The 17,333-nt window shown below is 36.7% G+C and overlaps 1 protein-coding gene across 1 annotated transcript; it reads right to left on the bottom strand.

Moving 5' to 3' along the window:
- Nucleotides 1-7,259: 7,259 nt before the first annotated feature.
- On the bottom strand, nucleotides 7,260-13,821 carry LOC125499577 (uncharacterized). Its single transcript, XM_057396352.1, has 3 exons — nucleotides 13,197-13,821; nucleotides 11,675-11,779; nucleotides 7,260-10,260 (listed from the first exon to the last, which is right to left on the bottom strand). Exon 3 carries the CDS (start codon nucleotides 8,572-8,574, stop codon nucleotides 7,606-7,608), a length of 969 nt encoding a protein of 322 aa, XP_057252335.1. The 5' UTR covers nucleotides 8,575-10,260; nucleotides 11,675-11,779; nucleotides 13,197-13,821; the 3' UTR covers nucleotides 7,260-7,605.
- Nucleotides 13,822-17,333: the final 3,512 nt, after the last annotated feature.

Genomic DNA, 17,333 nt, shown 5'->3' with positions numbered 1-17,333 from the left:
ACTCTTCTTTTCCACCTCTTCCACACGAAAAACTTCCTTTAACTCTCATCTTACTTTGACTTATGAGTGCATATTTTAGCATAATTTAGTTTCACATTAGAGTGTATTTTCATGTAGTATTAGAGCATTTATAGTGCATGCATTCATGCATATTTGGGTCCATTTTATAAGTTATATTGCTTTCATGGGTTGTTTGATCTTTTGATATAGGTTTAGGTACTTTGTACTCCTATAAAAAGACATGGGGATGAAGGCTCTTGGATGACCTTAAAAAGGATATATCATATGCCGAAAAACGATTGGAGTTGAAGAAGTTACAAACAATTTTTAAAGTTGTGTGAATTATGACACCTCTTCACTATTTTGCTCATAGTGTTTCGTGAAAAATTGATAATAAGACACTTCCAACTAGGTTAGAAAATAGACTTCAAGAGTTTTTAAAAATATAATACATGCGTCAAACAAACTCCAGATCAAAAGTTATAGTTATTCGACATTTAGTGGTTACCGCATGATTGTATGGATTTTTGAACGCCGTTGCTTAGATGTCATATCAAGTGAAAAAAACCCAAAGTGATGCGGTCAAATGTGGCCTTTCGGATGCGGGTTTGGTCCGCAACAGGTGGGCTCGCATCAGGTGTGTATTTCTGATGCAGTCCAAAACCGCATCAGAAATGCATAATCTGATGCGGTTTTTAGGGAAAATCGCATCAGATTAGATTAAAAGTTGATGCGGTTTTCCCCAAAAACCGCATCAGATTATGGTCTTGGCGCCAAGGTTTTGGACCTCTGGGGATACAATCTGATGCGGTTTTCTCCAGAACCGCACTTATTTTGCATCTCTAAGATCATGTAACTACTATCCTAAGTCCATCAATCCATCCTTAACCAAACTTTAGATAAGTTTTTACAACCTAAGATTGAAACAGAACTTTTACAACCGTTTTAGTAAAGTGTGTTTGTCATTCGTGAATTTGAATCTGTTTTGCGTAGTGAAGAGAAGTATGTGTAATATGTGTGAGGACATGTCCTATTAAAGCTTGCAAGCGAGTAAATAATAGGAGTTAAACTCTGAATTGTGTGGAGGTTTGCATCTCGATGCACCTCAATGTGTGATCTCTTCTTCCTGCGCACCAATGTAAACCATTTTAAACTTGTGTTCATATATAAATGTTTACAATGAACATGTGAACATTTGAAGTGTGTAACTTTATGAAAATAGTGTATTTTTTAAAAAAATATGGATTTGCATAAGAACCCTTGTAGTGTGATCTCTCCTTATTTTCAACCACCACAATTAGTTTTCGATTGATTTATATACCAGCATAAGCAGATTTTTGTTCTATGAACCTGTCCTGGTGGGGGCAGACTCGTGTGCAAGAACTAGCAAGCTAAGGTAGGCAGATGAGAAGCTCTAGAGAAATGATATCTCCGCAATCATAGCAGACTAAAGCTTGAACATGATCATGTTTTGGAACATAAAAATTGTCTTTTGGTGAAGAATGTTTTCATGTACATTATGATACTACCATGTGACTGTAATAACTAAACTATATTTTGTATGATGTATGTTTTTCTTAACTCAGCTCGTAGAGTCAACTCAGCCATATTAATAGGTTGACTCAAGCAGGTGACATCATCCGTACCATTTTTACTATGATTTGCTTCCGCTAATGCTATTAAGTATAATTTTTAATCGATTTAAAAGAAAGCTAGGACGTGGGCTATTACATGCCAATTTTTGCAAATTCTTCTTTCGTTAATTTTGAAGCCGAAGTATGCCACTTATTATACTTACCTACTTTGTGGTTGTATTTACTCCTCCATTCATTCACAAAAAGCTTCCAAACGCCTTCCTCTACTTCAGCACCCACAACTTGAAAAGGACAAAGCTTTTTTTATTCTCGTTCCTTTCCTCCTATTACGATTCTCTTTCATAGAAATAAATTTTCTATAAGGACCACCCCTTTCAATCTCAAATACACACGGTTGTAAAAAGAATTCTGCACATAAAACCAAATCTTACACTCCTTCCCCATTTCTCTTACCCATTCCTCCAACTCTTGACGATTCTAAATTTTTTGATCGGTTTTAAAATAAGGACTAGTGTCTGAAACTCTCGTCTCCGATGCTATTCTGATTGAACATGTAAATCACTGTCGATCAATATCAAATATAACATGATCATATTAAACATTTTTCCATATTTAATTGATAAAATGCTACAGAAAATATTGTTCAAGTGTGCAAACTAAACGTGCATGGTTGGTGATTAAAAGATGCCACATGCAGCCACTAGAAATAGCTTTACCTTAATTTTCTGGCTAAAGTGACATAAAAGGTTTAGTCACATACTCTTAACAATATCATACAGCCATACAGGAATTTCCCCTTTAATTTGTCTCCTAATTTCTGTTAATTTTAAGCATGGTAGGATGTTAACGAATGATACATGATTCTCAAGTTAGCTAGGATAGCTTTATTATTATTTTCAAGTTTTTAAATTTCAAATTTTATATGTTGTATGATATTAGGGGTAAGTGGTTATGTTTAGGGTGCTGCACTTTAGCTTATATGTAGCGCCAGCTCGAAACTTTTAGGGGGGGTCATCTATGATAAATGACCCCTTTATAAGGGGGGCCATCTATGATAAATGACTCCATTCCCCATTTTAGTACATATAATCACAATTCGGAAAATATAAAATATGACCTACCAATTTGAATAATATGACAATGAATTTGAAATTAAAACAATTAAGTACTCACCCAACTGCTGTTATTATTATTTATTAAAGCAACATCCATAGTTTTATTTTTAAGATAAAAGGTAGTTATATATATTAGATAATTATTATCTTACAAACATTTTTCCAAACCTGTCCAACACTAGAGTTCCTTCCACTACATATAAACAGAACCATACATAAAAACATCATCAAAAGGGTTAAGTCTACATCTTGAGTAATCCACCATCCAAAATATATCATGATCAACCTACTAAGCTCCTTTAACCTGTGCACCAGCCAGATCTTTTTCAAGGTCTTCCTTAATATAGTCTGGAATGAGCAGATGAATTCTCGAGTATTCCTTTATTTCCAGTCCAAACTTTGCTAGCTTGACGGCCACCATATTTGCTTCTCCTTTGACATGAACAAACTAAGCTTCAAACTAAGAATCAATTGCAGGCTTGATCTCCTGTATTATCATTCTCAGCTCATGCATTTCATTATCTTCCACTTCTTTTAGCAATTGATTAATAATTAAGGCATCCATTTCTACCTCAATTTTTCGTAACCCAAAGTCTTTAGCTAGTTCAATTCCCTTTTTTACCGCTAATAGTTATGCATGAGTTGGATCTTCAGTTTGGGTTTTAAAGGAATATCCCAAAAACCAGCTGCCAGGGAGTCTCCATTTGACACATTTTGCTTCGGTACTTTGATTCTTCCCTTTGGTCTGAAAAGAGTTAAAATTGACCACCAAGTCTGTTGTTAACCTATTAAAAACATAAGAGCCATGCCTCATTTTTTGCTGGAACACTGCCTCATTTTTGTTTTTCCATATATGCCACACAATTACCCCAAACACCATCACCCAATCTTGGTTACTTATATTATTAAATGACATCCAAGTATTCCAATTACTATTCATAAACACCTTCATAATAGGTTAGTCGATTTTTCTGGCTGAATTAAAAACCCTATTCCAAATATCCCTAGAATTGTAACAGTCCCTAAAAACATGCATGTGATCCTCTTCTTTATCAATACATCTAGCACAATTTAGATAAATATTATAGATTTTGGCCTTTAGAATAGTACCAACTGGAAGTATTTGGTGGCAAAGATGCCACAAAAGCATGTTGTATTTATAGGGTGGAGCATTTTTCCAAATCCTCTTCCAGTTAATTAAAGAGTGTTGGAAAATAACAATTCAGAGGAGAAAATATTCTATAAACACTCTTAATATCATACCTTCCAGAACTTCTTGGCCCCCAACCTAACTTATCTTCTCTGTATATTTTAGAAGGAATGGGTGTGGATAGAATGGGATTGATCAATCTTTCCCGGAGATAGGGTTTAATATCATTTACCCACCACTGTCCATTCATAATTATTCTACTAACTCTCCAATGTTCTAAATAATTCGGAATCTTTTGCACAACACATTTTATTAGCTCTTCCTCTCCTACCCATTTATAAAACCATAATGAAATGTCGTTACCATTCCCTATACGAATTAAGCCATTCTGAATAGCATCCCTACCTTTCAGGATATATCACTCCACAAAGGTGAATCTCCACTTTTATGAGCATAGTTCAGAAAAGGACACTTTATTAAGATATTTAGAAGTCAAACTTTTTGTCCATAATTTTTGTTCACCTTTAATAAAGCTCCAACCTAACTTGACCATGAAAGTAATGTTCTAGCTTTTTAAATTCCTAAAACCCAGACCTCCCATATGAATAGGTTCTCTAACTTTATCCCAACTCATTCTAGGCAAATAATGTTTTTTCTCTATGGCATTCCAAAGAAATTTTTTGCAACTTTTCTCCATGTCATCTAAAATTGAATTAGGCCTAATTAAATTGGACAATATCTTACTGAATTAAGGAATTAGGCAACTCATAAGTGTGGTTCTTCCTGCAATAGTGATTAACTTAGCCTGCCACCCTCTAATTTTGTCTTTTGTTTTATTTAACATTGAAGCGTAATCCCCTTTTTTAACTTGTTAGGCAAGATACTAACCGCCAAACATTTTCCAAAGGAAGTTGTACTAGACATTCCCATTTCCTTACTAACAACATGTCTATAGAGGGGACTTAGTTTAGTAGGAAAAACAATTTTAGATTTTGTTAATTATCAAAAAGACCTGATTCATGCCCAAATCCGTGTAACACCTCCATTATGACACGACAGTTTGCTACTGAAGCCCTACCAAACAAGAGCACATCATCAACATAGAAGATGCGAGAGATGTCAACACTATTTGTTATTTCCAAAGGGATCCAACTTTTATCGAAAATCTTTGTTTGGATTAGACGAGAAAGTCTTTCCATACAAAGAACAAACACATAGGAATATAGTGGATCCCCTTGCCTTATTCCCCTTGAAGGACAAAATTGATTAATAATTTCTCCATTCCATAAAATTGAGATTCTAGGAGAACAAATGAAATCATGATAAGCCTAGTGAATTGAGAAGGAAAGCCAAACAAATCCAAGGTTTCTTTAACAAAGGACCACTCAAGACTATCATAAGCTTTAGAAAGGTCAATTTTTAAGCCCATAACTTTGACATTTTTTTTTTGCCTTTTTAAAACTATGAGCTAGTTCCTTAATCAATAAGATATTGTCCAAAATATTTTTGTTAGGAACAAAGCTAGCTAGACTGAATAGGATCAATGATCTCTTCCAGAAAAGATTTAATTCGATTTGATATAGTCTTTGTTAAGAATTTGTAAGTAATGTTACAAAGACCTATAGGCCTTAAGTCTTTAAGATTAAATGGATTATCAACCTTAGGGGTTAAAGTGATGAAGGAATCATTAATAGATTGTCGAATACTTGCTGACTTCAAATAAGAAATGACTAAATTGGAGATAGAACTCCCTACAACCTCCCAATGCTTTTGATAAAAAACTGTTTGAATTCCATCTGGTCCAGGAGTTTTAGTAGGATGCATGCCCCTAAGGGCATTCCATACCTCTTACTCTGTACAAAGCCTATTCAAACTTGCTCTTGCTTCCTCATCAATACCCAAGTTAAACTCAAGCACCTTATCAACATGAGAGCTAACCTTAGTGGTGACAAAAAGATTAACGAAATGATTGACAACCAGCTCTTTAATTTCCTTATCTTGCACTACCCACTCTCCCTGATTGTTTTTTGAAGTGACAATTTTTGTTTGGCCAGTTTTAATCTTAGAGATAATGTGGAAATATTTTGTATTCCAATCCCCATAGGTACGCCAATCACAACCAGACTTTTGTGCCCACTCAATTCATTCCAGCCTATTAAGGATTTTATTGTACTCCAAAACCAAATATTTCTCTAGAGATTCTAGGAAGTGAGAATAATTTTTACACAAGGCGATTTGAGTACCATTAATTCTTGCTAAAATCCTTTTCTTATTATTGAGAGTTGCAAAATAATGAGATTTTAGCCATTTTTTAACCTCAACAGTAAAGAAAGACTCCCCAAGTAGTTTTAAAAAAATAAGGAAAGGAACAATGTGAAAGACAAGATTCTTTACAACGAAAAGGAAATACTTCTGGAGAAGTTGAGGTTTGAAAACAGTTAATCAGAATTGGACAATGATCCAAGAAAGTTCTTGGTAAATGAAGTACCTGAGTATTTGGGAAGTGGGTTATCCATTCCGAATTCGTAAGTGCTCTATCAAGCGTTTCCCTAATCGAGTGAATACCCTCTCGACAGTTATTCCAACTCTAGTCTAGCCCTTTATATTTGAGATCCATCAAACCAGCACTATCCATCCAATTTTCCATATTTCTTCCTTGCATGTGAGTGACCTTTCTCCCTCTTATTTTCTCCGATTGATCAACCACCACGTTATGATCCCCAACCACCATCCATGGAGTATTCGGAGGTAAAGGGTTATCTTTTAACTCCTTCCACATTTCGTTTTTCTCTCCCCTTTGTGGTGGTGCATGCACTCCCGTGATCACCACTTTTGGAGAATTAGGGAAAATCTTAAAAAGGGAATGAAAGTACCTATCTGAAGGCCCCATAAAGTTAATGATCTGTACACTTGTAACAACCCCCGTTATAGCTTTCTTTAAATCAATTAAAAATTATACTTAATAGCATTAGCGGAAGCAAATCATAGTAAAAATGGTACGGAGGTTGTGACCTGCTTGAGTCAACCCATTAATATGGCTGAGTTGACTCTACGAGTTGAGTTAAGAAAAACATACATCATACAAAATATAGTTTAGGTATTACAGGCGCATAGTAATATTATAAGGTACATCCAAACATTCTTCATAAAGAAAGATTTTAAGTTTGCAAAAGATGATCATGTTCAAGCTTTGGTCCGCTATGTGATGTGATTTTTGTTGGCGGTTCGAAGTATTTTTGTGTTTTTATGATTTTATGGACGAACAACAATAAGAATAGAAGGGATAGGCTCTTAAATCGCAGTTTAAGAGGTTCTCTTGTGAGTCTCAGCTCCAAGATCACACAAAGTCGCGGTTTGTGTATTTGAACACTCAGTTCTATGCAAGCATAAGCTTAACACTTTAATCTAAAACTTCTCTACTTTATTTAAGATGGCCGAATAGCCTATATATACTACAATACTTTCCTAAACCTACTAGGACTAGTAAAGCTTAAAGATAAAAGATAACTAGCCTAATCACACGCCTAAACCTAATAATTATTAAGACTCAATGATAAGGAATTAGACTCCTACTTATAATAGGATTCCTTTATCATTTAAACACTTACTTAAATAAAACCCTAAATTACATAGAATTCTAACAGAACTAGAACTCTACATAATTACTATTCCATTTCATATTACTTATAGAAAATGATCATATCACAAATGTATCATCCTCTCCCTCTTGAAAACATCCTTGTCCTCAAGGGTCTTCTAAACAAGGCACCAAATCAACTCCCCCAAGTGTTGCACATATGCCACGCCCCAATTGAACCTTGTATGTGTCGAACCCAAGCTTCTTAACAACCTTGAAAGGACCCTCATCCATTGGTTCATCATTCTTATGATCAATGTGCAGCTTTTGAGCACTAAGGGAAAGCCACACATAGTCCCCTTCACTTAGGCGTGAGTCTTGCCGAAGATGCAGCACACTAGCCCTTCTTGCCTTCTTGGTGCTTGCGGTCTCTAGCATCTCGTCTCGACATGATTGTAGGCAAACATGACCACCACCATCTTGGACACTCGATGCACTCTCCTTAGGCATAGGAATCAAGCTTCTCTTGGGCGGCAATGGCTTGAGGCCCACACGAGCACCATCTACGAGCACCGAATACACATTATCTCGACCATGGTGTAGCACTTGTCGATCATATTGCCACGGGCTCCCTAGGAGCAACGAGCAAGCCGTCATTGGAACCACATCAAACCACATCTTATCCATATAACCCCCCACTCGAAAACCTACCAAAGCCCTCTTCTTCACACGCACACCTCCATCATCATTCAACCAACTGAGCTTATATGGTTTAGGATGATCTTGCGTAGGTAACTCCAATGAATCCACCAAGGAAAGTGCTACAACATTGGTGCAAGAACCTGAATCTATGATGAAATTATAAACCTTACCATTGATCAAACACCTAGACTCGAATAAGTTCTCACGTTGCTCATCTGTTGCATCTTCTAAGGGTGCTGCCACCAACGTCCTTCGCACAATCAATCCTCTTTTGGCCTCTGGTTCATAGATAGGACTTGCAGCCCAAAAGGATGGATCTGCCATGTCATGCAACGTTGCTTCAGGACTTCTTTCATCTTCCCTAGCTTTCTCCCCCGACGCCTCTTCCATTTGTTGTGTCAACAAGGCAAAACGCTCCTCCAAAGTAATCAACATCCTATTAGGGCATTGTTTCGCAATATGCCCTTGCCCTTAGCACTTAAAGCATACCCTTTCCCTCATCCCTTTTTGACCAGCCGCATTAGGAGGGGTTTTAAATTCCTCTTAACCTTCCTTCCCCTTGTCGAAAGTTTCAGTCTTTACAATAGAAGAAGAAGTTTCAGTTTTAGGAGTGAAAGAAAAACGAGTGCTCTTACCCTTAGCCTCCTTTTGCTGTCTTTCCACCTTCGTAGCTAGTTGACACAACTCATCCAAAGTGTTTTTGGAGTTCCACGCAATTAGCTATAGGTTTAGCCATACCACTCAACAACCTTGCCATCTTTTGCTCTTCCTCCTCCTTACATCCACACGCAAGGTAGAGCTTCTCAAACTCAGTCACATATTCTTCAATAGAACGGTGATCTTGCTGAAAGGAATTGAGTCTAAGATAGAGTTCTTGCTTATAAGACTTGGGAATAAATCGTTTCCTCATCTTCAGCTTCAATTCAGTCCAAGTTTTGATCTTTTCCTTCCCTTCTCGCACCCTTTGCACTTGAAAGGAATCATACCAATCCGAGGCATAATCTGTAAGCCATAGAATAGCATGAGAAAAACGTTGTAACTCATCCATTTCCTTGTGATCAAACATTCTTTTGGTTCTCCTTTCCCAATTTAAATAGGCTTGAGGATCTTTCAATCCATTAAACTCGGGAAGGTCTCCAAGCTTGATCAATTCACTCCTGCCTTGGCGTTCTCCCTTCTCCAAAGTGAGTTTTTCAATCTCCCCATGAAGTTGGAGTATGTGTTTGGCATAGTTATCACTCCTAGCCTCGTTCTTTTCAAGTCTTTGAAGCAAAGCATCCAACTTTTCCATATCGGACCCCATACCAATCTGTCTGGAATTTTCGTCAAAAGTTTGCGATCGCTGCGGCTTCGTTATAAATGGGATTGGGCTGAAATATTAACACAACGTAGCTCTGTATGTTAGCTTTACACAGAACAAAAAAAATCACGATTTCAAGACCGAACGCGTCTTCACGCCCCGTTGCAAGGTACCCTGCTCTGATACCACTTGATGTGATTTTTGTTGGCGGTTCGAACTATTTTTGTGTTTTTATAATTTTATGGACGAACAACAAAAAGAATAGAAGGGATAGGCTCTTAAATCGCAGTTTAAGAGGTTCTCTTGTGAGTCTCAGCTCCAAGATCACACAAAGTCGCGGTTTGTGTATTTGAACACTCAGTTCTATGCAAGCACAAGCTTAACACTTTAATCTAAAACTTCTCTACTTTATTTAAGATGGCCGAATAGCCTATATATACTACAATACTTTCCTAAACCTACTAGGACTAGTAAAGCTTAAAGATAAAAGATAACTAGCCTAATCACACGCCTAAACCTAATAATGATTAAGACTCAATGATAAGGAATTAGACTCCTACTTATAATAGGATTCCTTTATCATTTAAACACTTACTTAAATAAAACCCTAAATTACATAGAATTCTAACAGAACTAGAACTCTACATAATTACTAATCCATTTCATATTACTTATAGAAAATGATCATATCACAAATGTATCACTATGATTGTTGGGATATTACTTCTCTAGAGCTTTCCATCTGCCTAGCTTAGCTTGCTAATTCTTGCACAAGAGTCTGCCCCACCAGGACAGGTTTATAGAACAAAAATCAGCTTATGCTGTTACACAAATCAACCCAAAACTAATTATGGTGGCTGAAAAACAGGAGTAATCACACTCCAAGGTTTCTTATGCAAATCAATATTTTATGGGAAAACAACACTATCATAAGATTACAAACTTAAAATGTTCACAAGTTCATTGTAAACATTTCAAAACAAACACAAGGTTAAAACAGTTTTATATAGATGCGCAGGGAGAAGAGATCATACATTGAGGTGCATCAAGATGCAGCCCTCCACACAATTCGGAGTTTCAACTCCTACTATTTACTCGCTTGCAATCTTTTATAGGACATGTCGTCATACTTTATACACACATTCTTCTTCTATATGCAAAAAGAACTCAAAATCGTATATCACAATTTCTAAAACAAATCACAAATGTTCCGTTATTAAAAGGAAACTCTTTCTTACTTTGATAGGAATGATTGAAGGAGCTTATGACAGTAGTTCCATGACAATTGAGGTGCATAATGACTTATCAAAATCAAGATTTGACCATATAGTTCAACTAGTAAAGAACTTGAATTATCATAAGTAATAAGGATATTTTTAGATTTCCTTAACGAAGATTTTAGTTAGCATAAATCATAACTTTGAAACTAACCTTGATAATATGAGTTCTTAAACCTTTAACCTACTTAAATTTCCAACTTATGTAATGAAATCCATTCTTCGAAATTTTCAAACAAAACTTAAACATAGTTATCTCAAAAAATGCGATTTCTAAGTGTATTTCCTCCTTCTTTGGTGTGTTATTGAATAAGAAAGCACTTCAAACAAGGTTTACTACTCGAATATAGTAACTTACTTATATGAGTTTTTGAAATAAATTCTCAAAACTTTCACTTATCATTTGCTAAACATATTCTTATAACAAACATGAAAAACAAGGTGGTTTAGTCACCCTTTTAATGTAAAATCAATTACCAAAACAAGAATGTCTTTTTAACCATGAATACCTATACATAAAACCTATTAATCATCAGTTAAGCTACTGCTCCATCAACCAAACATCATTCCAAAATACTTCAAATACCAACACACACAAAAATCTGATGATTAAAATCGATAAACATGTGACTAGTTTATAGCATAGAAAAAGAACACAAATTCCACTTGGTTTATGAACATGTAATGAATATTCCTATTTGATACTAATATACAGTAGCTAATGAGAACCTAAACCAAGAAATTTATCCTTAAAATCGTTCTTAATAATTTTCTAAAATTTACACATAACTAGTGTTCCAAAAGAGATTGATTTTTGTGTACCTTCACTTCCAAAGGTAGTAACTCGACTTCTCTTTCATCTCAAGGTGTTATTCTTAATCTATCTATTCCTCAAACACAAGGTAACATTCACAAAAAATTTCATAAGAAAATACCTAAAGGAAGTACCTTTACTCACCCAAAACATTCAATACACTTATTGTTTCCTTGATTGAAGAAAATGGCCTTGCTTCTTGAACTTTTTGGCACTTAAAGCTTGAATTTTTCCCTTCCCGGTATGCACCTATATATATAATACGAATTAGGCTTTGCATGCAAGATTGTAGAGAGAAAAATTGAAGAAAACGAAGAGGAATCCAGAATCTACAACTACCGCAGGTCTGGCGAGGAAGGAAGAGTGAGAGACTCTATTCTGGGCAACAACGTTTCCTTGGAATTTTGTGATGAAATTTTTGTGATGTCTTTCGGTACATGTGAACTATGTTTGGAGGTTTTTGTTTCACGTGATTTTCCCTTCAGTAAGTTAAATGGGGTCTTCATTCATACTTGATCCTACACACAAATTTTATGCTCTTCTTTTGTCTTAACCTAATCCTTAATTTTATAATATATTACATGCTAGTGGTCTAACTTCCCACATCACGATTATTCCAACCCAAATACCCTTAACATAGATTTCCTTTATTTACCTAAACACCATTTATTAAAAGGAACTCTAAAGTACATTCTATTAAGCATACAATAGTAGAATAAATGCTTATTGCTGCGGTCAAAAAGTGGCCTATTGCGGCAGTTTTGGGCGCGCAGCAATTAAGGGGGTAGCAATAGGTATTAATTATATTGTTGCGATTTTAAACTGCAGCAATATTTGAACATATTTTTTTATATCAGATTTACAAAGCATATTGCTGCGGTTTCTATGGAAAACCGCAGCAATATGTTGCATTTAATAATAAAAAAGAGACATATTGCTGCGGTTTTGGTCAAAAACCACAGCAATAGGTCATAGTACAGCTAAAACAAAAAAAATTTATTTTTTTATTTTGTAATCAAATTTCAAAAATATTATAACTAAGCCATTAATCCATCCACTATCTACCCCATTCACAGACAAAAAAAAAGATGAAATGAGTCTATAACTTATAATCCAAAAAGATAGCTAAAAGCTAAAAAAACAGACTATGAAATTATATAAACTAACAAAAAAATTCTAAATCTAGTAAAAACAGACTATGAAAATTACATAGCAAGTCGTCCATACAAGTAACAAGAGAAATTTTTTATAAGTTATCGACAGAAATTCATAGCAACAGACTATGAAATTACATAGCGATTCCATAACAACCAAATTACATAGCTTTCAGACTTTAGAATTTTCATAGCAACAGACTATGTAACAGTAAAACCATTCACATTATACACAAAATAATTTTCGAGCTTTGACTTCAATTGAATCAGCAAATCAGAAAATACAACAACTAAAATAGAATATCACAACAATACTCTTTACTCCAAACTATATAAAACGAATACAAGAATTCAGAGTGTAAGATCCAAACTTTAAATCTGTAAATTGCAAATTTTTTTGAGCTTAACCATTGTAGAAGGAAACTAAAAAATAATTCTGAATTCCTACTCAATAATGTGTAATATCCAAACTTTGAATCTAAAAACTTATATCAAGATTAATCATAAATAACCTTCAAATTTCAGGAAGATCTGATCTTCGTCGAGTCGAACTGAAGAGGCAAACGAGTCGCCATCCCCATTTCCACTTTCTTGGTCTTCGTCATCGTCGAATTGAAGAAGCAAACGAGCGACTGGGTACTTGGACTATGGTCTTCATAGCTTCTCAAAATCGCATCGTCCTTGAACAGAAGAAGCAAACGAGCGAAGAAGGGGATCATCGTTGTGCGAAGTAGGACCGTAGCAGGCGTTGGTACGTTGATAAGACCGACGAACGAACGGTTGACGAAGGTTGGTGGAACAAACGGCCGATGAAGGTTGGTGGAACGAAGGACGAACGAAAAGGAAGAGAGAGAGGGAGATTTCCGGGAGTGAGAGAGAGGGATGATGACCGGAGGTTTACAGGAGAGAGAGAGAAGGAGAAAAAAGAGAGAGGGAAGAGAGAGAGAGCGGCTGGAGCATTTTTTTAGGGTTTACGAGAGAGAGAGGAGGATATTTGAGAGGGAGAGAGGCGCCCACTTAACTTAGATTATTTAGGGTTTTGTTTTTTTGTTAGATATATTGTTGCGGTTTCTGATAATAACCACAACAATATATTAAAATATTAATTTTTTAATATATTGCTGCGGGTTTTGTCGGAAACCGCAGCAATATATCTGGTCAAATGTCAACTTTTTTTCAAACTTTTTTCCATTGAAACAATATTGCTGCGGTTTCTGTTGAGAACCGCAGCAATATGGTTATTTTATATTTTATCTTTTCTTTTAACGTGATATATTGCTGCGTATGGGTAAAACTGCAACAATATTACCGCAGCAATAAGCAATAATACTACTAGTGATACCCGTTAATTTGCTTAATAGTTGAAACATAAATCCTATTTTTCAAGAATTCTCAACTCTCAATACTTCTTAAAATAATATGCCAACCCTAGAATCCAGATAACATTATTCATACTCTAATTTAACTAATGTTACTATTATTATTATATTTTTTTTTTCTAAGAACAATTACACATAAGCACAATTTATTTTCACATACAACTTATCATACGTATTATCTACGTACGATCACATTTAAATTCCGTGACTTAAGTTACTTAATCAGATACGAAACCCTCATTATTTACTGGTTGTTACATGTTCCCCCCCTCAACAAGTTTTGTCCCAAAACTTAAGTCGTACCTTAGAAATGTTGCGGATAGCGGTGCTTCATATCAGCCTCTTTTTCCCATGTAGCCTCCTCCGAATCGTGACTTGACCATAATACTTTGACCAATGGAATGATCTGATTCCGTAGAACCTTTTCTCGTCGGTCCAATATCTTAATCGGTCTCTCCTCATAACTAAGAGTATCGTCAAGTTGGAGCGGTTTATGAGATAACACATGAGAGGGGTCATGTACATATTTCCGAAGTTGTGATACATGGAAAACATTGTGGATGCGGGACAGTTCGGTTGGCAACGCAATTTCGTAAACCACCTCTCCGACTCTTTTCAAGATCTCATAAGGTCCAATGAACTTTGGACTAAGTTTGCCTCAAATACCGAATCTTTTTACGCCCTTAGTAGGGGAAACTTTAAGAAAAACTTTATCACCTACTTTAAATTCCAGTTTCCTCCTCCTTGTGTTTGCGTATTTCTTTTGACGATCCGGGGCGATTTTCATCTTTTCTCGAATTATTCGGATTTGATCCATAGTCTCTTGAACCAACTCTGGCCTTACGGGTACCCTATCTCTCAAATCTTCCTAACAAATCGGTGTTCGGTATTTTCGACCGTATAAGGCCTCATATGGAGCCATCCCAATTGTGGCTTGATGACTGTTATTGTAAGAGAATTGTATCAAGACTAGATGATCCTCCCAAGATCCTTGGAATTCAAAAACGCAAGCCCGTCACATATCCTTCAATACTTGTATTGTGCGTTCGGTTTGACTATCAGTGGTAGGATGGAACACGGTGCTAAATTTCAATGTTGTTCCAAAAGCTTCATGAAGTTTTTCCCATAAGTGACCAGAAATCGGAGGGTCCCTATCAGAGATGATGGTTACCGGTACCCCATGGAGACGAACGACATTTCGAATGTAGGCGTCAACCATCTGCGACTGATTCCAGGTTCCTTTTATTGCAAGAAATCCTGCCGTTTTGGTGAGACGATCCACTATCACCCAGATCGAGTCATTTTCCCTTGGTAGACTTTGGTAAACCAGACACGAAATCCATTGATACGGAATCCCATTTTCATTCCGGAACAGGTAATGGTTGCGGTAGCCCTGGTGTCTTAAGTCCTATGAGCCTCCCCTAAAATCGTCTGTCTTAAGTGATGGTCCTCGGGAACACACCATCGTCCTTTGATTCTAATACTTCCATCCTTCGAATTTCCGAGTAAAAATCAGGATGAACAAATATAGCATTGACTGTTTCCCCAACTTCCCCTGAACGGACTAACACGAGTTCAAATAACTCTATCTCTTTCCCCAGTTCGTCTTGCAATACTGATAGGATACTTAATTCACTCCTTGGCCTTCTACTGAGTGCATCTGCCACCTTGTTTGCTTTTCCGGGATGATACTGAATGTCCATGTCGTAATCCTTGAGCAGTTCTAACAACCTCCTTTGCCTCATGTTCATATCTTTTTGAGTGAAAATATATTTCAAACTTTTATGATCCGTGAACACCTTACAAGAAACCCCATAAAAGTAACGTCGCCACAGTTTCACTAGTGGAAAAATAAGGAAGGGACACAACCCTTTCCATAGCAGCCCTTCAACATAAAGGAAGTCTAGACTAGAAGCCCTTTTAGTTAAGAGTTGCAGCCCTTTTAGACTAGAAGGGCTGCGTTTTATAAACCGCAGCCCTTCTTATTGTGAAGGGCTGCAGTTTTTATCCTAAAATGCATCCCTTTGAGGTAGAAGGGATGCGTTTTAGGATAAAAACCGCAACCCTTCTTATTTAATTGTTTTTTTTGTCAAATAAAAAATTTGATGCCAGGAGCCCCCCCAAACCCTGCACAACTAGCAGCCTCTGCCCACCAAAGCCAGTATCCCACCCCCCACACAGCCAGCAGCCCCTGCCCACCCCGTGCCTACCCCCTGCCCACCCCCCACACCCCTGCCATTCCCACATCACTGCCCACCCCAGCCAGCACCCCTGCCCACAGGAGTCCAACCCCTGCACACCCTGCTAGTAGCCTTGCACACCCCTGCCAGCAGCCCTGCCCACCCCTTACATTCCCCCCACCCCTGCCCACCCCCTGCACTTCAACCCTGCCCTGCCTCCCACCCAAGCACACCCTCTTCACTCCCCTGCACCCCCATCCCCAGCCCACCCTCTGCCAACCCTTCCACCCACCAGCCCCCACCACCCCACCACCCCACCCCCCAACCAAAACGTCGCTTCGACACAAAAAAACCCGATGAAATTGCAATAATATATGACAAGTTTTTGAAGATAATAATTAACTTTAAATATATATTTAATAATGTCAAAAGTGTACATAGAATTGATACAAACTAGTAGATTCGGGCTAAAATGTATCATAAGCAATCATTGGTAATGTGGGACACCAACTCATCCCAAACTTCATATATTTCTGCTTTGGTGAAGGCCCTCAAACATGGTGTGTTATTCTTATAAACCTTGCAAAACAACAAAGGAATAAGCACATAATATAAGAATTTAATCATTTACCGTAGTTTGTAGTTCTAAATATGACATATTCCTTCCCGAAATTCAATCAAAAACAAATGCAAGCCTAAAACTCTACACACTAGTTATATTATATCTCTGTTTATCATATTCAAAAAGAAAATGGAGTTAAATGACTTGAGAAATAGGAATTGGACGCGAAAGCGCATAAATAGGCCTAAAATCACATTTATGTTCCCGAAATACAACAAACAACAAATGCAAGCCTAAGAATCTACACAATAGTTACATTATACCTCATATCAACATGTTCAAAGAGAATTTGGGGTTAAATGACTCGATAAGTACGATGTGGGAGCGAAAAGGCAAAACTAGGCCTAGATTGACCTTTTCGTTCCCGAAATGCAACAAACAACAATTGCAAACCTAAAAGTATCCACAATAGTTACATTATGCCTCATATTATCATGTTCAAAATGAATTTGGGGTTAAATGAATCGA

This window comes from Beta vulgaris, chromosome 7, assembly GCF_026745355.1.
Source record: "Beta vulgaris subsp. vulgaris cultivar EL10 chromosome 7, EL10.2, whole genome shotgun sequence".
Lineage (NCBI taxonomy): Eukaryota > Viridiplantae > Streptophyta > Magnoliopsida > Caryophyllales > Amaranthaceae > Beta > Beta vulgaris.
Note: the sequence above shows the minus strand (reverse complement) of the source record. Positions and strands in the feature narration are given on the sequence as shown.